Source organism: Formica exsecta, unplaced genomic scaffold (genome assembly GCF_003651465.1).
Source record: "Formica exsecta isolate Colony F162 unplaced genomic scaffold, ASM365146v1 scaffold4, whole genome shotgun sequence".
In the NCBI taxonomy this organism is placed as follows: domain Eukaryota; kingdom Metazoa; phylum Arthropoda; class Insecta; order Hymenoptera; family Formicidae; genus Formica; species Formica exsecta.
This window is the reverse complement of record NW_021851238.1, coordinates 1,946,380-1,971,783: the sequence shown is the minus strand read 5'-3', so window position 1 is coordinate 1,971,783 and position 25,404 is coordinate 1,946,380. Positions and strand designations below refer to the sequence as shown.

Sequence of the window (25,404 nt, the reverse complement as noted above, 5' to 3'; positions counted from 1 at the left end):
TTCCCTACAAAATATGAGAAACTTGACTCGGGCATAACTTGATTATAATGCAATAGACCTCTCACGCAAATATTAACTATTGATTTTAAATTTGTTAAAAAGAGAATATTTTTACACAAATTCGAGAAAGAGGTGAAAAATTTTTAACTTTTAGATTTAATGATATATCGAGAGAGAGAGAGAGAGAGAGACCATTACGATTATCATGTGTATTGTGTGTGTTTCATAAAAACATATAAATAACTTTAAAATCAATCTCTCTTTATTTAATTGCGACGTTTATAAAAGCGCAATTAATAGTTACGCAAATAAATTTACTCACCGGCCGCTGCCGCTTTCCTCGATCTTTTCAGAGTCAGCTCCAGAGTCTGAAATTACGTCTTGCTCCGTCTCTCTTCAGTCTCCTCCGACTAGAATCAAACGAAAAAGAACGCGATATTAGCTTTGATACTACGTTTAACACTGAGCGGCCATGCGTAAAAGAATGCAAAAAATACGACGATTTACCTGCGATAGCGAGTAAACAAATAACGACACCGTACGTGCGCGCTATTCGACCGACCGCGCGCCATAAACAAAATAACAAATTACTCTGTATATACTGTGTATAGTCGACCGACTACTACGCAATCGGCCGACAGTTCATTCGGTGTATCGGCAATGCTCGATTACTTTACGCGCGGAATTAACAATCGAATTAAAAAAAGAAAAACGCACCAAGGGGTTTTGCCCTGCAGAGATGTTCCCTTGCGAAACGCGAAATAAAAGTCACGGTTCACGCTACGCGTACTAAAACCGCGAATCGAATATCGTTAAACGAAACAGCCGAACGTTATTGCGTACCTTTCTAACACAGTTCTAACGATCGCTCGATAGTTTCGATGATTGGATATCCTATTACGAAACAGATACACGACGAAGGGTTAATAGCGCGGGATTACGATCGGCGCTGGTTAACTGCGTAATAATCGACACGCCGGCGTCAACGATCGTCCGATACTTCACAATCCGCAGAAACCCTCTCGGATACTGCTTATTTGTTGCGTATTTGACGAAAACAAAGCGAGATAAATTGACGGGATATGCGAACGGCGCTATAAAACTAGCACGACGCGGAGCACGAGACAAAGACGGCATTATACTAAGGCTACATTCAATTTTTGTAGCCGAATCTAGGTATCCCCCCGGCCAATTTGTTATTCCGAATAAAACAAAAATTCAATCTTTGCCGTGATTTGTTGCCATTTGTTGCGTCAAGACGAACACGGAGTAAAAGAAAGAACGACGGGCATTTCGATCAATCAAATGTTTGTAATAACATCTGAAAATTAAGAATAATTAATCACAGAGAAATTAAAAGAATCGATTTTAAATTAGCCAATTTATCGATTTGTTCGAAAATAATTGTACCATGAAATATCAATTAATCAAGAATATATACATATATTAATACAATATAAATTATTTATTAATATATAATATTGTTTGATATAACGTCACTTAATTATCATCAATCAATTTAATATTTCAATCGGTATATTCAAGAAACAAATTTATACCCGTGATATTTACTTGATACTTGGATATCGATATCGTTACTCTACTATCGATTACGTTATGTGATATGAATGTAACGTTCCGAGATACACGCAATCACTGTTAAACTATGCTCTGCTACCAAATATTGTTGTCCGCACAACTATTTACTATCGCGTATCTCAATACAGACGATCGATCTTTCAATCGCTCATAGCAACGCTTTAGCTATAGCTATATCATAATGCCACGATATCAAAGTGATACCCGATCGATTTTTATGCGAATTTTGACAAAACTGCAAATTCTGGAAATGGAAAGATACGATGCAACCGTTCCGAGTTAGTAAGTTATTTTGAATTGTTAATAATTTATCGAGCATAATACATTGGCAAGTGCACATCAGCAGCAATTCTAAATCGTATTTTTTCACGTGACATAATTCGTATAGATTTAATCGAATGCATGCTTAAACATTTTGCAAATCTTTCATTACATCATGAATTTGACACAGTAATTTATGCAGTGAAATATCTGATTTCCCTCAAAAGCAGCAAAGATTAATGAACCACTATAAGCAAGTGAGAATCTAAGATCAAATCTATATATATAAGTGGACAAAACGTATATTATCACAATATAGCGCTACGTGTTCACAAAAAGATTATTTATTTCAACGTAAGAGTGCAATTTCTTTAATGAAAAAAATAATAGGAGATTATCCTCTCTATTAAAAATGTCAATTATTTTATATTAATTAATATATTAATAATATATAATATACATACACAATTATTATATGAGTGTAATATATATACAATATATTTATTAATATGTGTAATATGTGTATTCTTAATACAATATATGTAATATACATATAAGAGTATGTGTTTATGTATTATATTATTAAAAATATTGACTGTGTGTAAAATATCAATTTTAAAATGCGTTTTTGTTATAATATTTCTTAATATTTTAGTGTTATTTAAAACAATCGTATAATACTCTTTAGCAACGCGTAACTCAGAATGCAATAAAAACGAATTAATCTCACGGATCTTGTGAAAATATCATAATTAAAATTCACAGTGGCTTATGTGTACTTGTAATTATTACTCATATTCCTACCAATTGAAATGCAACGATGGTATCGATCTTGTGGGTTATCGAACGTTATAAATTATGCCTGTGAAAAGCGATATGACATACGCGATAAACCATAAGAGAAACGTCCGCAGCTGAATTTATTGCGTTCGTGTCGCGTAATTGCCTTTTAATATATTTTCGTTCCCCGTTATTATATTTGTGACTTTTTGCTAAGCAAAAAAAATTTGCAATATACTTTTTTTTATTATTCTCGCGTCAAAATTTTTAGAACAAATATATTTATATACCTGCCTTTTGTGTGTGTGTGTGTATGTGTGTGAGACAAAGTATATGTTTCGCATACGTATACCACATATACCTCTCTATTTTTTATGTGAAACTTACCCCTATTGCACAATTTCCTCTCAAAATATCTCATATAAACTTGTCCGTTCGATGAAAGAAGAGCAGAAAATTTTTCCTCTTCATTTTTTTAGAGACATGTCCACAAGAATTATGTATATACACGCATTTCAGAATCACTTTTTGCCTAGTTATATGCTTCATTTGCAAGTTATTTTTTTCAGTTTTCGACAATTTTTAATATTCATATGTGTAAATTTCTCGTGCGACTCCCACCGATTGGATTGTGATTATTATACATACACATATACCTCTGCGAACATAGTCACGGTTAGGTAAAATTGCAATGATGCGTGTGTATCGGCGTGCAGCAAGTTCACCTATACCAAAGAGAGAGAGAAAAAATACATAAATTTAATATATGTTATACATTTAATGCACAATGAATACATTATATTAATTAAAATATAGCTGTGAAATATAAATTGATAGGAGCGATGTAAGAAATAAATGAGAAGGTATTATGATTCGAGAAAATATTACACTTTTTGATTGCAGAAATGAAAAATAATGGGGATAGCTTCGGACTAGAAATATAAAGATTTATTTTTCACGCTGTTCATTAAAGCGAACATAAATTGCCAGCGGCGATTCAAAAATATCATTTATAGCAATGGAAAATGCAAAAGTTAATATCCTTGCAGTTAATTACGTATAACAATGATATGCCGATACGTATACAGGGTGTATCTGAAATGATGCACTAAACTTTAGGAGCATATTCTAGAGGTCAAAATAAGACTTTTTTTCCTATGAACATGGGTCCACAAATGAACCCTCCTCCGAGCCCCTAAAGTTTGGGGAAAAAATAAAAAATTGGCTGTATTTCAGTAAAAAAAAAATGGCAGAAGGTTGAACTATACACCTATTACCCTCTCTTGAGAGATAAATAAATTTGCGTTGCGAGTGTTTGGTCAATTTCACACATTTTCGAATTTTAGCTCGGGAGGGGGGTTCATTTGCGGACCCATGTTTATAAGAAAAAAAAATCTTATTTTGACCTCTAGAATACGCTCCTAAAGTTTAGTGCATCATTTCAGATACACCCTGTATATATGTACATACCTCACCGAGAAAATATCCGGCGCGAAATATATACGACGAGAATTTGAACGCAAGCGCGACGCGATAGAAGCCGATCGTCGATACTGCAATCGCAAAATATCGGACACTCCGTCCACGGTGTTTACGTTACACGTACGTCACTTTACTCGCGCGAGACACTTTTACACAGTAATAATCGCGAGAAACACGAAGCAACTTGAAAATACGACTCGACAATCCACCGCGACGCGTCCCGTGACCGACTTACTTTAACGGAAAGCAATATGGCGATCCTCGAACTATCAAAATCATATAGATGTATACGTCTATGCTCAAAGTGACCGAAGTGCATAAACGTAAAACGGTGCATTTCAATGAGTGCATTTCAGCCGATGTCGCGAATGCTAGTTACTTAATTGACGAATGTACCTTAAGAGGGCCACTTCCACCAAACTCCGATTATACCGATTATCATATAGTATTTTATTATTATGAACACGGATGTTTATACTAAACCGATTTTTTTTTTTTTTTTTAATTTGTAGTAGTATAGACATCTGTGATTATGAATTACAGATTCTGTTCATTTTTTACACTTGATACGAAATGCACATGCACATTTTTGGCATTTGTGGAAAAATAGAAAAGCAAGCACAAATAAAAATTAGAAAAAGTGCAATTATTATAAAGCGCACAGAAATATCACTTAACATAAAAAATTCGAAATTCTCCAGTAAATATCAGAGAAATATTAGAATACAAGTATAGACAACAAATTTAATTTTTATATAAATTATGATTATTAATTATGAAAAGATACCTGATGATAATATTGCGCAATGGCCAAAAAATAACGACGTGAAATATTTGAGGAGAATCTCATCGTTCGCTTAACATTTCGCACACATAAAAACGAATCTCTCACCGATACTAACGACGTGCGTAACTTTTTTATTGCATCAGACGCGGCCAAATTTTTTTCGCGCCCGCCTTAGATCTAGGCAACAACAAACACGCGACGTAAACACGGAACTAGTCGAACATCGTTACTAGAGCTATTGTTACGTGACGACCGCGACTCGCTTTGATACTCCGATAATCGCAAGTGCTCAGATTCCGCGGTCGAACGTCAAAGTGATGCGTGACACGACGCGTGGACATCTCGCGAGTGTCTCCCGTGAAGTATGTCGTATATTCGTGGTAACGCATTGAATATCACGCCAAGATATTCCGGTTTCGGTTTCCCTGTGCACACGAAAAAGTATCCTCTCGCATCCTCGCATTTCACGCAGCTATTTCCTCGCGGCGATTCGTACGATCATCGCCAGGTATATGTGTATGTTATATGTATGTATAAGTATCGTCGGAGATATATCACTTTTCTGCATCCTTATTACTAAATGTATAGTATAGTATAGTCGATCGCGGAACGCGTCGCGATGGATTGTCGAGTCGTCTTCAAGTCGCTTCGTGTTTCTCGCGATTCATGAGTCTCTGATATCGCGTGTTCAGTATCAGTGATCGGCTTCTTCGAGCTTGCGTTCAAATTCTCTTTGTATAATGCTTTTGCATTATTGTTGTGTGCGTATGGCGTATGCAGTAATTTTATATCAAGCCTAAATTTCGCTTAAAACTGTTACTTTATTATAATTTATTTATTTCTTACATTGTATGTGTTTTTTTTTATTATTAAATGATATTTTATGTTTATTCCAAAATTATATATATGTACAATTTAAAAAAATTAAATTCGTAATTCTCGGATTATTAACCTCAGTTGATATATGCTCGTTAATCCGATGTTACCGACGATCAGACATGTCAAGTTCTGTAATTCTGTAATTATCTTTGAGCTCTGCTGATAACATTCAATATCTGTGTATATATTATATATAATTCCAAAGATACAATATTTACATTAGCATTTTTAATAATCTTTTATTTTATTTTAATAGCTTGTGTTTGCCTTCTTGTTAAGTACTAAATCCAGCTAGTAATTAATTTATTATTATATTTATAATTACTTGTTATATATGCTTTAAATAAATTACGAATTAATCTAAATATAATTATGTAGATTAAAAGTTAATTTGATTTAATTTTTTTATAATTTGGAAAGTGCAATATATGCAAATTAAAAATATTCAAACAATGATACTAAAAGAATTTACTAAATGAATTAGTTGATAGAGCTAGTTAATACCTAGCTAATTGCTTGTAATGGGTGATAAATATTTAATCGTCTATTTTAAATATAAATAAAAAAATCAATATTTTGGTCTATCTGTAACTTTATCTATGAATTGTGTTATGCTCGTGTTAACCTCTGACAATAATTTTATCTCTTAAAAAATCCTGAAAATTAAGGGTAAAATTAAAAAGATAATCGAGATAAACAAAATAATTGCTCCGACAAATATATAAGTAAATACTTTATTAAAAATGTTTTATATATACACATCACAGCATAACATACTTTAGATTGAGTGTATTATTATGCATGCGATGCACCATATCGTAGAATTAAATTATGTAAGCTCGAATCGAGTTGCTATCATGCACACATGTGACTTTTAATTATAATTTGTCGAAGTCAGCAACGAGACAGTTTATTTTGTAATTTTTGCTGGTACATCGAAACATATAACTTTGTCATTTCCTTCTCGCAATGCGTAACGTACGACCAATGCAACCTGTAACAACGTTATGATAAACATTAATTGCAACGTGGCAAATTAACCAGTTACGAAACGATGTATAATTAAACAAAGGAACGACTTTACTCGAACATTAAAAGAAACTCCACGATTTTACTGGCTTATTATTACGTCTTTGATTAATAATGTAAACGCTCAACTACACGTGCGTACGGGCCTTTCCCTTAAACTATAAAAAAGTTTGTGCAAAATTACCCTAGGATAGAACGCCAGTACGGGAAAACTGTTCTTGTAGAGATATTCGACATCTTTTTTCAACGGACATCCGGCTTTGCTACCATCGGTATTATAAATATTATCGCAAGCATTTGTCCCGTCGACTCCTACAAATGGCAAGGGTACACCGAAAAGAATCGCGCCCACGTCATTGATCAAATTTTCAATGTTTCTGTTGGGCACAAGTTTGATCTCTATCGAAACAGTCGTTCCCTGTTTCAATGTGCATGTCGGTTGATCGCAGTCGGACACGCTGATCTGCGTAGAATCCTCGAATGGAACTTCTGCAACGATGAAATTATATTATCATAGATAAATGGAATATTACAACTTGAATATTTTAATACTTGCTACATTTTGTTACATAACGATATGCATAATTCATATTATTTTGTTATATACATTATTTATATTTAATATAACACGTGTATTTTTTTTAATTTTTTTTATTCACCTAAGATAAGATAATCTGAAATTAAAATAGAAGCGCTACACGCATTAAAAAAGAACATGTATATGTATATATTTGTGACTTAATGCTCGATGCTCATTGGTCTCTAGACGCTTTTATGTTATGCATATGCAGTTATGTCAATTTGTGTGCAATGGCCCTAATAGTCCAAGAAGAATCTTTTACAGCTTGAATGTAGACTACCTTGAAATACTTGATTTCCTTCATCGAGAAATTTAAAGGCACCGTAGTGTTAATAAGAACGCGAAAAAGCAATCAATTTGAATGTTTTTAAACGGTGCGTCTTTTTTGTTACTTCTTTCGCAGACAAAATCTATTAATCTAACGATACTCGAACCCGCATTTTTTTATTAAATTTTATATGAACCACCTCAACTCTAACTTAACATTTAACAATATCCATTTTGAAAAATTTATTTTCAATAGGAAAAATTTTTATAAATCATATAGAATTATTGGATAAATCTAATTTCACAAAAAAAAACGAGACATTGCATTAAAAGCCAAGTACGTAGTCGACATTAATAGTAAGCAGTTTTTTTGCAAATCTCTAGTTGGAAGAGAAAAAAATGATGAACAAACAATACGTTGAAAGGCAATGTGTGCTTGCTCTTTATGATTATGTCCACAACTGAAGGCCAACATCTCAATAGCTAAATACAGTTGCTCAACAGGAAACGTGATTCTAGATAATAACACGAATATTATATTAATTCAGATAAATACTCGTATACGAACATATATTTTTTTAATATAATTTTTGTAATAAAATTTTTATAAATACAGTATTTTTAATTCTAAATTTTTTATAATATATACAATTATTACGTGATAATAAGACGATAATTTTCAAAAATTAAAGCATTTTTCGACGATATTAAAAGCATACGATGAATTAGATAAAAAGCAAACACGGTTCATATAAAATTGCTTAATAAAAAAACAATATTTTACGAAAAGTGCGCGTAGTAAAGTGAGTGCGTTAGCAGCACAAAGTACATTAAAAATATACGTAATATCGCAACTACCAGCATAAAAACTACCAAGTTTTTATATAGAGAACCTGAGAAACTTGAAAAATTTTCATATGTCTGAGAAACCAACTAAACTACTAACGGTATTCATAAATCGGTCAGTTGATAATCGCGACGTTCAAAATAGGTTTATGGACTTTATGCCTTTTTGCTGCTTTTATCATCAAGTATATCGAGAAAGAATATTATCGCTTGAAGATTTATGCAAATAAAATATTACGGCTAATGTTTCTAATTCAGCATTGAAATTCTAACGGTGTAACATGTCGGTCATAAATTAACGCTCATGTTAGTATTCCGCTCGTCACTTTCACCGCATGTCAATTATGTTTCTCACAAGTAATTACATGGGTATTAATAATAATATTAAAGCTCGTTGCCTCGTTCGCATGGTATCTCCAATAATTAGCAGTCATTAAGCGTATCATGGATTGATAAAATTACGAGAACACTAATTATAGCATGCATCATGGCACGAGAGACAATCTTCGACATAATCGTCCTATGCTCACTTGCTTGACTTGCGTGATAATTTACCGTTGTCTCGTCATCTAATAATTTTTAAAGGAAATATCTGCTTGAACAATTTATCGTACAAATATAGACATTATTTCTGTTGATGCAATGCGTCTTGAAACGTATCTCTTGTAGCAAAAGAAAAGTTATAGATTTTGAAAATTATATCGCGTGACAAGTTCTTCATTTATAGAAAGTTCCTAGAATATCTTGTCAAACTTTCACAATGTATTTTTATGCAAATTGTACTGATAAAAGAAACTTTGATAAGATAGATTAAATCTATTTTTCTAATATTCAAAAGATTGAACACAAGAAAGAGACCAACATTCAAACAAAATATGAAAACAAATATCATTTGATATTGTGCTCAGTTACAAAATATAAATAATAAATATCAAATAATAATAAAAAGTGTACTTCAAATTTTAAATAAAAGCACGTAATGTCTCTCCCTAATTATATTATTTTTATATTTTATTTTGTCTAAATTCTTATCGGTCTTTATCATTATGTTACGTTATGTTTACTTTGTTTCCATATTTCTCAATTTTGGTAAATATGTTTTATTATGAATCATAACTTATCTTATCGCTAAATTTTATCTTATTATAGAAATACACCGTTTTTAATTTCTAAACCCGTGCTCACAGCCTTAAAATACACACTATAACTCGAAAGACACACTATAACTCGAGCTCTATAACAAAAAATACTTACGTATTTATATCAGTAAAGCATTTTTTATCAACATAATAAGTAAAATACATTGATAAATTTTGACCAAATTTTAAAAATATTATGTATAATAAAATTTCACCGTAATGTAACGTCGAGAAAGTTTCACGAAAGCACTCAACGATATCGACAGATTCTCGCAGAGACGCCATAATTTTTAAGCTAACATCTCGAGATCTGTAGCCGTTTCAATAACATCAAACACGATTATGACTTTTTGCAAGTTTCATATTTATTCCCATGATTTTCTTTTCCTACGAAACACTTTAACACACTTAACATGAAACTCAGAGATAAATCTGTCTTGCATGTTCGAAATAATAGTATTGATCATTTAATTGTTGTCGAACAAGTTTTCATTTACTATCGCATTACACACATTTGGCTATATTTTAGACGATGCTATATGAGAATTAAACTCTCCCACAAAATTTAAAAAAATAAATAAATTATGAATATAGCGCTAAAATATACGGCAATATAAAAACTTATGATTTCAATACAATGTATGAAAAATTGTTATTTGATAGACTAACGTGTTTTTATCTAAGAAATATCGTATTTTACATACCAGAGTCGCAATGATTAACTAAAGTAGCACCGGCAAATACGACAAGCGCCGCGAAAACGAGAGCCGTTTCCCTCAGCATTCTGGTGAAAGTATTTTGTTTGCCTGCTCAGAGAACCTTGTCAGCAGTTGTACCTGCGGGTCCGATCAGACCCAGCACTGACTCTCGACTGACGACTGTTACCTGCGAGCACAATGCCTATTGGCGCGACGTATGTCAAACTCCTACTTAAGTAAATTTTAGCGCTTTAAGGAAGGGGATAAAACACATACTCAACAAAGCATCAAAGTCCGCGCGGAAGTAATCGAATATTAAGTTAAAGAACCATGCACGTCTTAGGGTTTTTTATGTTACGAAGGAACTACAGGAAAATTAATGATTTAAAACGTTTAACAAAGTTAATAATAGAATACATAAAAGTATATCCTTATATGTTTTCGTTCTCTTATATAATATCTGTCCTCATATACAGAAAAAACAATAAGAGTAATCAAAAAATAATTGAAAGAATAATCTTTATATTTTTTTAGAAAAAAAAAAAAAAATTGGAAGAAATGAGAAAAAATTGCACATATATAATTATATATGGTCAATTTTTTCTCATTTCTTCAAATTTTACTTTTACTAAAAAATAATGCAAAAATTATTTTTTTAATTATTTTTTGTATTGTTTTTCTTGTTTATACAAACAAAGATATATAATAGAAAGAAAACACATTTTATATATAATTTTATATAATTATATATATATATATATATGGACTTCTTTTTTTCGAGCACGTTCAAACGTTTCATATCTAAAGATGTATGTTTGTTTGCAGAGATAAATAATATTTTATCTAAAAAAAAGTAAATAGCAATCCCTAACTTTAGTCTTTTCTCTCTCTTTCTCTTTCTCTCTCTCTCTTAAAAAAATGTATTGTTTTTAAATTAATATAAATTATGAAATACATTGTGATATAATATATAAAGATTAAATAAATTAAATTTTACATTAATTGTAATATTTGCGTTTGACTTTGTTATCAAAACTTTCCATATTTTTGTGAAACAAAAACAGTTAAGCAAGTTACAGCTTAAAAAATTTCCAGTGCGAAATTAACTTTAATGATATATTTACTTAATCAGCATCGAAATAACAGATGAAAGATTATGATCTCTTTTTTATATCCTAATCAACAAATCAATTTTCAAGCTTGCAAGATCTTCTAATTGCGCATCTAACAAAAAACTTATGTTTATCAAGACTTATGACTAACAAAATACTTGAAATCAAACAAAATGTATCCTCATATCTTTGTATTCTTTATCAAATGTCTTTTGATAAAATTTTGATATATTTTAACTATTAAATATTATTAAAATACTATTTAAAAAATTATGAATTGTTATATATATATAATGATAATGATACAAAATAATATTTATTTAAAACTTTCCATTTAAATACTACAATATTTTTTTTAAATTAAAACTGACATTTTGTTAGTGTATTAGCATTTAACAATTAAAATCATTGTATGCATTCAAAGATTAATCGTTAGTTTTTGTTAGAAATATTTATGATAAACAACTCGATTTTCACAAATATGCGTGAAAGTTCCACGCTTTAATTGGAACTTGCAGGCCACTCTTCATAATATGTTTGATTCTTTTTTTTCTCCCTGCATTTCGTTTACCTCGACACAACGAAACGGAAATGAAACGGACCACCATGGTCACAAGAACAAAGCACCGGAAATTAAGAATCTTTGTCCACCATCTCGTCCTTTCCTTTCTCTGTTTCTTTCTGTTTATCTCTCTCTGTTTGTCTCCTTATTTTCAAACGAGAATCTCCATTAATGCTCGTAAACCGTACACTTCAAAATTATTGTAGCTGCATCGAGACATCATATCGGGCGATGTATCTCGTTGAAACTCAGCGCGCATACAAAGCAGAAGAGCCGAATGCAAATAACACAATCATACTCGTATACGTTCTGTCGAGATTTTACGTTTAATAATCAATCAATAACAGCAACATCTCTTTCTCTCTCTCTGATGTATAATGAAAATAATCGTAATCAGTAATCGTAACCACAATTTCCAGACGCGGTCAAGAGCAGTTCCAGTCATGGTTGTTCTATTTATGCTTCGTTCACTCGTGACATTACCATATCAAAGTACACATTGACTTTGTAATGTCTCCATTCTAGGAAAATTGCATTGCGCGAGATACAATAACATCGAATATGTAAATTCAATCCCCTGCGGTATGATAACTAATAAAAAATGTTTTCAACTTGATAGAAAATGGCTCTCTTATACGTCTGCTGATCTAATATCTAATAAAATATCGTTCTGATTTGCAACATCTTTTGTATAATATATACATTTTACGAAATTAAAACAATGTTAATTTATACAAGATGCTATTACGAATCACGTCAAATCGATAGAATGAGTCAGGACAGTTATGAAACTTTTTTGAAATCTCTCTTGCTTCTGATAATAACAGATTCGTCTCTTCCACTGTCGTTTATAAGTTAATAAATGAATGTATAATTTTCGTTTTAATTTTTAATGTGTAACTGTAACTTTTTTAATCGTTTTGAAAATAAAATATCTCCTGTTTGAAGAAAGAATATTTTATTAAAAGAAATTTTTGCTCTCAAAATATATTATTTTGCCCGTTCTTTGAATTGCTTCAATTATGAAAAATCAATAACAGATTAAAATGTGCTGGCTGCGTAGTAAAATGACGAGTGCTTTACGTATTAAATTACGAACGAAAAACTAAATTTACATACATTATTTTATATGCGGATATTATTAACGAAGGTCATGTTTATATATTAACGGAAAGAGATATTCTATATTCAAGACGTACAGCGAGCGCAATGATTAAGGTAGAAACACAAAAGGAATATCAATTACTAAAACGGTAGTAACCTTGAAGACAAAATTCCTAACGATACGTCTTATCGATCTGGAATCTGGAATGTCTTGTCATATACAATGTGTGTGTGTGTAAATTTCTCTCAGAATATATTTCATATTGGAAAGTTATAATAAATATCATAATTCATATATCATTCTTATTTTTTAGCACTAAAGAATTTTTATTATTCATAATTAATTAAAAGCTAGCATTATATAAAAGAAAAAAAAATAATTGTTTTTAAGCTCCTAAAGTTTTGACATTTAAATTGGGGACACCCTGTATACATATATACTTAAAATATATATATATATAAAACATCTTATTTCTTTCCTTTTCTTTGCTATTATAAATTATTATGCTATCTGAAATCTATCATTTATTGGCTTGTTACGTTATAGATGCACATATATTTAAATGATAATGCAGTGTTAATAAAAACAAAATTATTTTATTAACGATACATAACATTACCAATATACAATAGGATCCTACGTTATCAGTTACAGGTATATCGCTATTAATACATTGATATTTGCAAAACACGGAATTAATTTGTACCAACATAGATTTAATCATGTATAAAACATTATGAAATATGTACAAATGTAATGAGTTATAAACGATATATATATAACTATAACCTCATAAAAGAAATACTAATACATGCAGTTGTATTGCTTTTAAGTATTTATAGCCAAAATTTAAAAAAAGAATTATATTCTCTTTTTAATATTATTGATTCGATTATTTATCATATATGTATAAATATAAATACATATTGAATATATATACACATATACATATACAATATGAATACATATACACAAATATATACGTATTGAAATATAATAATAGTTAAAAGAAAAGTATATAAAGAGTATTTTCACATTGAATGGCACAATTATAAATTGCATAAATTATAAATATAAATTGTGCTATTCAACATATTGTTCAAATGATTTTTGCTTTGTATTCAAATATCTGCTTAAAATTATAATTCTACAAAGAGAGGAATTTGTGTTATTTCTTTTATCTAAAAATTTTTTAATCATATATTATCTACTTGCGGTCAACTTTGTAAATTTTAAGAAATTCTTTGTTACTTTATTTAACTTTTGTTCACTTTATTTTTTAAAATGGGACATACGATAATAGAGATTGCATGTCATATAAAGAATATTAATCAAGATGATGTAAAAGGCAATTTACATTGCTATTAGCAATTGAAATATCACGATAATATAAAAGAATTTCTAGTGTTATAAAGTTCATCCGCATATTAATACTGAATAATCTCTTTATAATCCTGCTGTTCTTCCTTGTCGACGATAATCTGAATTCGCGGTTATAAGTCCATTTTCTTTGGATACTGCCGTGATTGCACTGCCAATTCCAGAAAAAGTAGTGACATTGTGGCCGATCTTGCTCAAATAATTTAACGTGGCTGGACAAAAATCTTTTTCGTTCTGGACGTTCATAGGCAACAGCTGTAATATTTCAATAATTCTCTCAATACGATATTATTAATTCTAATATGCAGAATATTTCACGTGTAAATCTCATAATAAATAATAATATTCTCCGTCTAATGCCGCGTGATTTAATATTTAATATAATGTTCAACAAGTAACATATTTTTCTTGTGAATAAATAGTTTCTAAATTCAATTACATGAAAAAAAAATTTCAGCTAAAAATGCACTGTAACTAATTTTATATAAACTTATCTGTAACATACAGAGAATCTTTAATTATAAGTATTAAAATATTTAATATTAAAACTTAAGAGAAAATGCGAAAAAATTACATTAAATTTTGATGAACAAACAATTATTTCAGCAAGAAATAACAGCCTGTTTATTAAATTGTTATTATTTAAAAACAAATTAAGAAATTAAGCTTTGAATTGAAAATCGTTTTGATTATAATATAATAAAACGAATTTAATTTTCGATCAGAAAGAGTTAGGTTTTTTTCGCGTTGAAATACTTATACTAGTCGAACTCACTTGATGATGAAGTCTACGCGTATCAACCGCTTCCTTTATATTGTAATTAGACCAAAGATTCAGGACCATACCAATCGCCACGCCGCTTGTGATCTTTGTGCCACCGGCTGCACCTATCACTAATCTCACGTCGTTATATTGATCGACCTACAGAGGATTGCATAATTGATTTAAATGAGTTTAAATTAGACGTCTAAAATAACTCTTACGCATTCCTACTCCTTGTAAATTAAAAAAAAGCTTCTAGAAACAGAGAGATTTACTCGAGTTTTTATTTAATCTATCAAAGCGAGATTTCAAGCACTGATAGCTGTTGGAGATTAATTCTTGATGATAGCGTGCATTGCAAATTGTAATGATATCATTAACCTAAGCAATTCTCAGAATCGATGAGCACAATATTGCGATCGTTAATTGCAACTATCACGATAGATCTTCACGCGAAAAAAGACGCGCATTAAAAGCATCCATTTTTCCGCGAGTTTTTTCTCGAGTTTAGAGCTCTTGATAAATTTGTTAAACGCTCGCGTTTGCCACTAAATGGCTTACCACTATAGTCGGGCACATCGAGCTCAACGGCCGTTTGCCGGGTCGGATAAAATTCGCCGGTGACGGCGGGAGTCCAAAACCGTTGGTTATATTGGATGAACTAAAATCGTCCATCTCGTCGTTAAATATTATACCGGTGGATTCTGAACGTATCATTGCGCCCAACCTGTTAAATAAAAATGATTATAAAGTGATAAAATATTATGCATTATTCCGCAGGATTATTGTTGATTCTATTGTTGATTCCCCCAGTGCCTGAATCGTTCCATTTTTAAAACGGATATAAACTACAAACAGAAATGTGTACGTCGGAAGCGATTCAATCGATTTCTTTTCTTCTATTATTTTTAACGTGGCAATATGTCAAATTTCTATAATCCACAGTATAAATATAAAGTCTTGCTATCTTGACGAAACTATCAAAGATACTGAGAACTGAATAACTGATTTTCTTTTAGAATTAAAATATGAATATATATATATATATATATATATAAAATGAAATATTTACATTAAATTATGTGCGAAACTGATATTAAATTATAAATTTAATAATATCGTTTTAAGTTTATTTTTTATTATACATATATTATTAAATTTATAATTTGACATCAGTTTCGTAAATAATTTAATATAAATATTTTATTTTAATTGCGAATTAATTTGCAATTCAAGTTTTACATTGTTTGCAAATAATTTACTTACACCTGATTAATGGTCGATGTAACGGAGACAGCGGAGCCGTCAGGAGCAATAACGGAAACGTGCGCAGTTCCTGAATCCACGGTTGTCTCAGTAACAGCGCCATATTCCTCTGGATCGTGGCATGTACGATCATCCTTTATCCTTTCCTTTATCATTTCCGCATAATCGTCGGATGTTAAATTGGTGATCAGCGCGTCTATAAAGAAATAATTCCATCGTAATTCGGGTGCTCACTTAATTGATAGAGTTCGAGTGAATTTCAAGTCCAAGAAAATCGCAGAGAAACTCAGAGATACATCTCGAATACTACTCAGAGATACATCTCGACTCTACTAAATACGCGATAATTATAATATGCTAATTACGTGATAAGATATGATCTGACAGTTATTAAGTGTAATCAGTGATTAACGCAGCCGGGAATAATTAAATTTGCCGGGAAAAAAAAGAATGTGCTGAATCACTATGATACATATAAAATAACGCAAGCGTACAAGAAATTAGATGCCTCTTTTTTCTTCTTTTTTTTTTTCTTTTAGAGAACTCTTTCTACTTATCTATTTAAAAAAACGATTTTATGAAAATAGCTTTGGGAAATATGCGAATGCAGTTTCTATTAATAGAAATAGATAATTAATAACAATTAATTATCTCTTTAGAAAGAGATAATTAATTATTATTAATTATCTATTTCTAATAATAAACTAAAAATAACTTTTTTATTTTTTAATAATTTCAAAATTATAATTGAGCAAATTATTTTCAAGGCATTTAGAAATGTTGTATCAAGTACATCTCTTTCTTTCTCTCTCTCTCTACGATAGACTTTAATATTATTTGTCATGTCTGATGATTTGTAAGATACGTTATCGAGTCATTTCAAGATATCCGGTGCTTGTATACATATTTATTATTATGCATCTGTAATCTCACCTATTCCGTCAACAAAAGCAGGATCCCCCAACTCGGTTCTTCTTGCATAAGCCCACTTGAAAGTCTCTACCATACGTTGCCACATTACATTCTCATTATTGACCGGTAGTAACCGATGAAGAATGTTCATTATGAACATCAAAATTGCACCTGAACCCGGCGGTGGAGCACTGTAGATTGTCAGATTCCCCAACTTCAATGTGACCGGCTTTCTCCATATGGCTCTGTAAAGAATTTGCATTATCGATATGCTGCCATGACTTTCGCATCCCGCTCGGCTGCCCTTTCAAAGCCTTAGATCGGATGATTACGTGTATACTATCGTCGACAAATTCATTAATAATGCAAAAACAAAGTAAAAGCATTCAGTGAGAAAAGAACTTAATTTTTACTATTTGCAATAATTTATTTCTATCAAATTTTTTATTGTTAAGATTTTCATTGTTTTAATATTGACAATATCAAACTTGCTTTTATATATAATACTGTTATCAGTCTTAACTCCGGCTATAGATAAAGAATATAGGTATTTGATATTATTTCCACCAACAAACGGACGTTTAATTAATCAGTTTGTTAACATTGAGCTACAATATATAAAACTCATTTTAGTTAAGATATTTCGCTCGCGAATAATTATTTTGGCAATTTTATTTACGCAGCACACGATTTCCATTATTATTATCGCTGCGGTATGTCTTTATCTACTACCGTACATTCTTTACGTTTTATCGTAAAATTTTCACTGCATAGAAACTGATAAATTTATGATTATATTTCATTTATCTTTTTTGATATAGTAGGCTTCATGAAATTTTTTAACATGAATATCCTTGAAAATCGGAAATATTTAAACTCTCGAGAAAAGAAACGCTCACCTGTACGCTTCAAAATCCTGTTTCGTGATTATTCCTTTAAACGCTTTAATCTCGTCGACTAAGTTATCAGCAATATTACCTTTATAAAATATATCGACACCATGTTTCGCTATTAATTTCAGAGTCTCTGCCAGTTGCGGTCTTTTTATTCTGTCGCCTGCCTGCACAAATATAAAATTTTCATGTTATTTTTCATAGCTTTTCCTCCACAGAATATATCAGAAGAGAATCAAGTTTTAATTCTCACATAGAATAAAAACAGTTATAATGATAAAAAAAAATAGATTCTACTCACAACCCACACTTTACCGGTATTGGGATTTATGAGTATTTTCGCCAAACTGCTCTCGTTCTTTATCATAGGTTCTTTCTGCACTAAATATGCGGCAAGATAATCATTAATGCGAGATCCAGTTTCACACAATTTAATGGCAGGCTCAAATAATTCAGACCACGACAGTTTCCCGTATTTTTTATACGCTTCCCAATAGCCCATAAGTTCACCTGGGACAGCAACCGCTTTTCCACCTGTTTGATAGCATCACGCACTTTATTCAAAATCCATTGCTATACACGAGCAAAAATAAGTAAAAATTTTTATAATTAACTATTGCAACTGACAATAATTTTTACAAATGATTTTGACGTAAGCGCATAAATATTGATAAGCACTTTAATGTGAAAAGGATTTTTTACCATACATAGCTAGATGAGCATTGCCATCGAACATATCCTCCGTCGCAGCCATCGGAGCGGTCTCTCTCGCATCCAGATAATCCGCTGTTTTGGTTTTTGGATCCCATATCGTCATAAGAAATCCACCACCCAGTCCCATACTTTAAATCAAAACATATACAGATATATTTAGCATATATATTATTTTTGTTCGCAAAAGAATTATATAGGATTAATAAAATTTATTAGAGTAGATAAGCATATAAAATGAAGATAGTAAAAGTAAAGAAAATTATATAATACCTATGCAAGGATGCAATGCCTTCGCAAAGAAGCGCTGCTATCGCCGCATCCACTGCCGAACCATTCCTAGCTAACATATTGGCACCAATTTGTGCACATTCCTGACCGTTTGTCGTCACGGCACCCTGTTCATGGAAAATTTCAATAATTATAAAAAGTTTCAAGAATTATCCATCACGCTTTATTTTTTTTTCTCAATCTAATATATCGAATATTTGTGAAAAAATAACAAATCGAGTAAAGTAGCTATTGAATTAATAATTCTAATATAATAATATATCTTTTTGGAAAAAAATATATTTTTTTTATCATTTATTTTTTCTTATATAAAATTAAATCCTGTAATAATATATAATAATTAATTTTACATTAATACCTATGCAAGGATGCAATGCCTTCGCAAAGAAGCGCTGCTATCGCCGCATCCACTGCCGAACCATTCCTAGCTAACATATTGGCACCAATTTGTGCACATTCCTGACCGTTTGTCGTCACGGCACCCTGTTCATGGAAAATTTCAATAATTATAAAAAGTTTCAAGAATTATCCATCACGCTTTATTTTTTTTTCTCAATCTAATATATCGAATATTTGTGAAAAAATAACAAATCGAGTAAAGTAGCTATTGAATTAATAATTCTAATATAATAATATATCTTTTTGGAAAAAAATATATTTTTTTTATCATTTATTTTTTCTTATATAAAATTAAATCCTGTAATAATATATAATAATTAATTTTACATTATTAATAATATGCAGAGATGTTATTCGGAACGTTTCCTTCTTTTCGCGAGACCAAATTGTACAGAAATAAATGACTGTAGCTGAAAATATGTTTTTTCTTCTGTTTAGTCAAATGTTATCAATGTTTTCAATCATACTGCATCGACGTATAGTATGGAGTACGCGATCTATGAAAGCCTTTCGAAAAGTGTCCGATAGAATTAGATAAAAAAGGAACGAGGCAGAGTTCAATTGCTCTCTCTAAAGCTACTGGATAGAAAGAGACAGAGCTTGACCTCTATCAATCGCTATCTCTTTCTTTCGACCGGTCATATCTTCCTATACCTGAGTACAGTCCATACTAAACGTCGATGTATTGCAACTAAATCAATTGATCAATAAATATTACCTTCCTATATTGACCCATCTCGGAGGAACTGACGAACTTTGAGCCACATTTGACATTTGAGTTGCGCGTGATAAAAATTATTATTATTGCCACAGAAACGGCCACAAGTAGGACCGCGATCACGCCGAATATAACCAACTTTTTCCTTTTGACTCTGCACAAAACATGTAAAAATGTAAACGTTAAAAATTAGATTTTTTTACAATTTATTCTCTCGACGATAGAAAATTAATCGGAATTGTTGCGGCTGTTTCATAGAAATTCGCGATTGAATATTTTGTAATTGACAATCACCAACAAGACCGAGAGCATATGTGCATTCTTTAATTGTAGATATTGCAAACTTAATCGAAACTCGCACACGTGCGCATGTGTGTGTATGTATGGGTGTGCTGATATTCAATATAATAAAAGATTTTTATTTGACATCGCTTTTATATAGTAACTATGTATGTGTAAATTAATATCCGGCTAGACATTAAAAAATTAATCAACATATGTAATAAATCGTGTACGCTAATATTCAGATGCATTTTTTTCTTTTGAAGAAGAGATGCATTATCGCGATATATATAGAATTACTATCACGATTAACAAAAGAGATCAATTGCATAATATCCAGTAACAGTAATCGTAAAACAAAAATCAGTGATGCTTGAAGCTTCTGCCGATGCAGATCTCGTGACCGTGATTATGCTCTGATGGTTTGCCATGACCGCGTTTACATATGCGTCACTGTTATCTCTATTAGTGGCAGTAAAACATAATTATGATCACATGATGATACAGTGGAAAATAATTTTACATCGTGTCCAATAAATTTGTAGTTTTCTTTTTACGGTATAAAATAATTTTGCATATACCGATAATATGTATATAGCATTAATTTTGTAAATAATTAAAATTTGAACCAAACGTGATTATATATTGAAATAAATTGCGATAAAATTAATAATTGCTAAAAGTATATGATAATTATGGCGACTGCTTGCAAATATTAATTAAAAATTACTTTATAATCATTTCAGGATTAACACGTGATTTATGATCAATAAGCTCATAATTATCTAAATAATCTAAAAGTCTGTACAAATAAAAAGAACATGTATATCGCTTGAGAAACATTAGTGTGCAATCGCGCATTGTATTACTGTCACCTTTATTGCCGGTGTAAATTCAAGAATGTGATCCAGTTATCATCATTGTGTAATCGCAGATGTATATACCATAGACATTCACTATGCGATTCGCTGAGAGATTGCGTAACACATGTATACTTCATTCAATAAATTCGCAGCTTACAAGCATAGCATTGAGCTATGTCTCTAAAAAGTTTTTATTAATTTCATGATGTATAATCTAAATTACTAACTCCCAAATTATGAAAAATACAAAAAAACGCATTTCCGTAATCAATCAAGTTTCGCAATCAATCTGCGAGATTTGATTAATTTATATATATCTGTACATAATATATAATTTGCGCGTTTTTTTACTGAATAATTGATTATCATATACACACACACATACGATAGCACATATAAACATACTGTTAAAAGCTCTTTATCTCTATTCATCGATTTCTATATAAATGTACCATAAAAAGATATGAAGTAAGAGAATTAAGCAGTAAATGTGTTTCGTATAGATAAAGAAAACCTCTGATTTTATCAATCATAATCTTATAAATGCGAATTAAATATCTTTAGTCGTAGTTAAGTAATGTTATCGGACAATGCTAACCTTCTGAAGCAGAATTGTTTTTTTAGATAAGCATGTATGTGATTTGTAGAAATATATTACTCGATAATATTGGAGATGCTAAGATGTATTTACCGCATGTTGTGATGCATTATTAAGGAAATGTTTAATAGAGAAACGTACTGTGTTTTATCGCAACTCAAACATTTCTGTGATTTTGAATTGAATGCTTCACGCAATTATAGATATCTGGCTAATTACAAGTGTGACTTTTATTTTGTATATTATAACATGATTCATTCATTTCATTCTTATGATATATTCCAACTGATATATTTTAGATAAGAAGATAATAAAACGAGAATTAATTATATATAAATATTATTTTTATTATTAAAAAATTTTTTAATTTTTAATTTTGATTAATAGATTAAACAAAAATTTATGGATTTTCTTGAAAATATATCTTTCCTTTTTAAACTTTGTTAGTAAATTTATTCCTGGTACAAAGATATACTAATAATAGCACTATATGCAAATAAATTGTAAATGTTTCTTTATCTATAACTAGCCATTAGTTAACTTTACTATATAAGCGTCAATGCAATAAATAAGTATTATTGTACAAAACGCAATACGCAACACTTCCGGGAAAATGCGAAGTTATCCAGTTAACTAGTAATCTTTTGAGCCGTTTTCCGTGCTAAAACTGGTAAGATTACGTTTCAAAAATCGGTACAATCGTTTTTGAGGTTGCTGATTTCGAGTCCGGAGTCGTAATTTTGATATCGCGCATCCCTGAAACCCTACGTCCAAAAAGAACCTAATTTTTCGCAACATCTGTTAGAATTCAGAAACTAGTCCAGTCGGCGGACTTGACACAAAATTAACACAAAATCTCAAAAAAAATATTTAAAAAAAATTTTTAATTAAAAAAAGCTATTAAAAAAAACGGAGTGTAAAATCCTATCGCAGCCTCTACGTGGCATACTCTGGGATCGTGATTTCTTAATCACCAGCTAATAGCGGAGGTATTTTTTTCGCTTTCGAGCTGTACTTCGGCTCACACCGTCTCGAAAACCGTTCAAAGAGAGCATTTTCGGGCGCCATATTAACTGAACGATGACGAATTTGTAATCCCTGAGCTCAGATTCTGATTCAGCGATCCAAAGAACTCTAGGATACCAAGTTTTATCCAGATCCATCGAAATTTATCGGAGTTATACAATGTGCGCATATATACGTCATTACCAATTTTGGCACGAAAATTTTAGGCGCATATATGCGTCATTACCAGTTAATTGATTAAATAGCCTTCAATGACAATATCCTTTAAACATTTTTCTTTCATTATCTCTATTTTAAGACATTGCAATAAATAATTTTTTAATATTTACACGCACGTGAAGATGACGTTCTACACGCGATTGCGGCGTACAGCATCTTAATTGCACGCGATTGCACTATTGCTAATAGCTCAAAAGATTAGCGCATACAATGTCTATCTATGGATCTCATTCTCTGTCATTACAATCTTTCTCTTTTTTTACAGAAGATTATTAATTATTATATTTCTTTGAGTTTTTTGAAAAAAAATAAAGATATCATAATGAAAATTATTTTTTTAAACATTATATAAGAACATAATTTTTATTATTCTTAAAATTTTTTTCTATTTGATAATCCCGAAACATTTGAAGAAGTTTAAATTCATAATTTTGCGTATACAGATGAATAAATATTTATTTAAATTATTTGTTCAACGAATGATTCGTTTAAATTAAAAATAAGATATTCTTCCCATTATCTAAATAAAAACGATAAACATTGCGAGAAAAGGTAAAGTAGAATATGTTTGATTGCGTGAAACCTGTGATATTCATTATGATAAGCACTACGATATAGCTTAACTCATAATATTTACAGAGACATTTACAAGTGCACGTTTTTATTTCTTTAAGGCAAATGTAACATTATGTAAATATTTGGTGTGAAGGACAATTTTAAGAATTTCCATGTCGTTAATATTATCACGCCAATTTATCGTTATCGCATTGTCTTTTGCTCACGTTCGCAAATGTTTAACACCAAATATTCTACACGTTATATGTTTCTAAAAAAATATATCAATTGACAAATTAAATACAGTAAAATATCACATATATAATTGCGGTAAATGTGTATTAGAAATGAATAACAAACGGATTGTGTTAATAAAATGATAAACTCATCAAACACATTTTCAAGTAAATCAGAAATATCTTCACATCTCACATATATCGATAAAACTGCTTAAGCGCATCACAATTCTTTTGCAAATTATAAAAACCTCTGATAGTGTTAATTTCAATTATCACATACACGAAAACAATTTTTCACTTTTTTTTAGCTATGCTTTCACATGATACGGTGCACGTTAAAATCTACTTTCTTTTTTTTTTTATAAGTCAAGCAGCATTTAGATAGTAACGAGTTGCGCAAAAATAATGACTTCAACCATGCTTTTTGCTTGCTGTATGCACCTTCGTAGAATAATAAAAAGGAAAGTATACCGACCCGATCATGTTGTACAGACGAATGTAACGCAGCGCGAGCGGCCAGCCTTGACTAAACGTTTCTCTAAGCCGATCGTTTCTCTTATAAGAGTAACGATACCGTTTCTGCCTATTCATCCCCACTCATTCGTTTAAAATTCTGAAAGCCGTAACATTAATTAACTAAAAATGAACATATTGCAATGTGACAAGACAAAAATATAATAATGACAATAATAAAGCATACTGAGATAATGCCATCAATGCTAACATAAAAGATAATATATTGACAATGATTAATGTATATCGGTTTCGAAATTTTCGCATACATTAAATTTATACTATGATTTAGCACGTGTTTTTCATTCCTGTAAAAAAAAAAAATTTTCTCATATAAGTAACATATTTTATTAAAAATTGAGAAACTTTTTAAAAATTAATATCAATCGACTCGAAAACGAAGCATGACGTTTCACAGTTATATACTTATGATTTAAGAAAATATGTATACAATAACAATATTATAAATGCAGCTATTTCATTTTCATCCTATTTTTACATTGAATTTTCATGTTGAAATAAATTAACTCGCAACATAATAAATAAAATAAATAAATGTTAGAGAATCAAAATTAAGGAATATTAGAATTTAGGGATCTATTTACAACGTTTAATATGCAATGGATAATATTATAAATCAAATAATTTTA

General features: G+C 30.6%; 3 protein-coding genes across 4 annotated transcripts in view; all 3 read right to left on the bottom strand.

Annotated features, from left to right (window-relative positions):
• Positions 1–5,433, bottom strand: part of LOC115239956 (nephrin-like) — a 379,693-nt gene extending 374,260 nt beyond the window's left edge. The window contains exons 1-3 of one of the 2 annotated variants that reach the window (XM_029814847.1): positions 4,910–5,433; positions 3,028–3,365; positions 323–410 (exon numbers count right to left, since the gene is read on the bottom strand). The gene's annotated coding sequence lies outside the window, so the exon portion shown is untranslated. Of the gene's footprint in view, positions 1–322; positions 1,143–3,027; positions 3,366–4,909 lie in introns of those variants that run through there. The other variant, XM_029814850.1, reaches the window with a different exon arrangement.
• Positions 5,434–6,506: 1,073 nt separating this feature from the next.
• LOC115239959 (NPC intracellular cholesterol transporter 2 homolog a) lies at positions 6,507–10,583 on the bottom strand. Its single transcript, XM_029814854.1, has 3 exons — positions 10,354–10,583; positions 7,002–7,306; positions 6,507–6,782 (listed from the first exon to the last, which is right to left on the bottom strand). The coding sequence occupies exons 1-3, from the start codon at positions 10,430–10,432 to the stop codon at positions 6,699–6,701; spliced, it is 468 nt and encodes a 155-aa protein (XP_029670714.1). The 5' UTR covers positions 10,433–10,583; the 3' UTR covers positions 6,507–6,698.
• A 3,121-nt stretch (positions 10,584–13,704) lies between these two features.
• On the bottom strand, positions 13,705–24,957 carry LOC115239957 (scoloptoxin SSD14-like). Its single transcript, XM_029814852.1, has 11 exons — positions 24,717–24,957; positions 20,460–20,613; positions 19,701–19,825; positions 19,043–19,182; positions 18,642–18,874; positions 18,347–18,507; positions 17,469–17,692; positions 16,536–16,731; positions 15,831–15,996; positions 15,282–15,428; positions 13,705–14,761 (listed from the first exon to the last, which is right to left on the bottom strand). The coding sequence occupies exons 1-11, from the start codon at positions 24,830–24,832 to the stop codon at positions 14,573–14,575; spliced, it is 1,851 nt and encodes a 616-aa protein (XP_029670712.1). The 5' UTR covers positions 24,833–24,957; the 3' UTR covers positions 13,705–14,572.
• Positions 24,958–25,404: the final 447 nt, after the last annotated feature.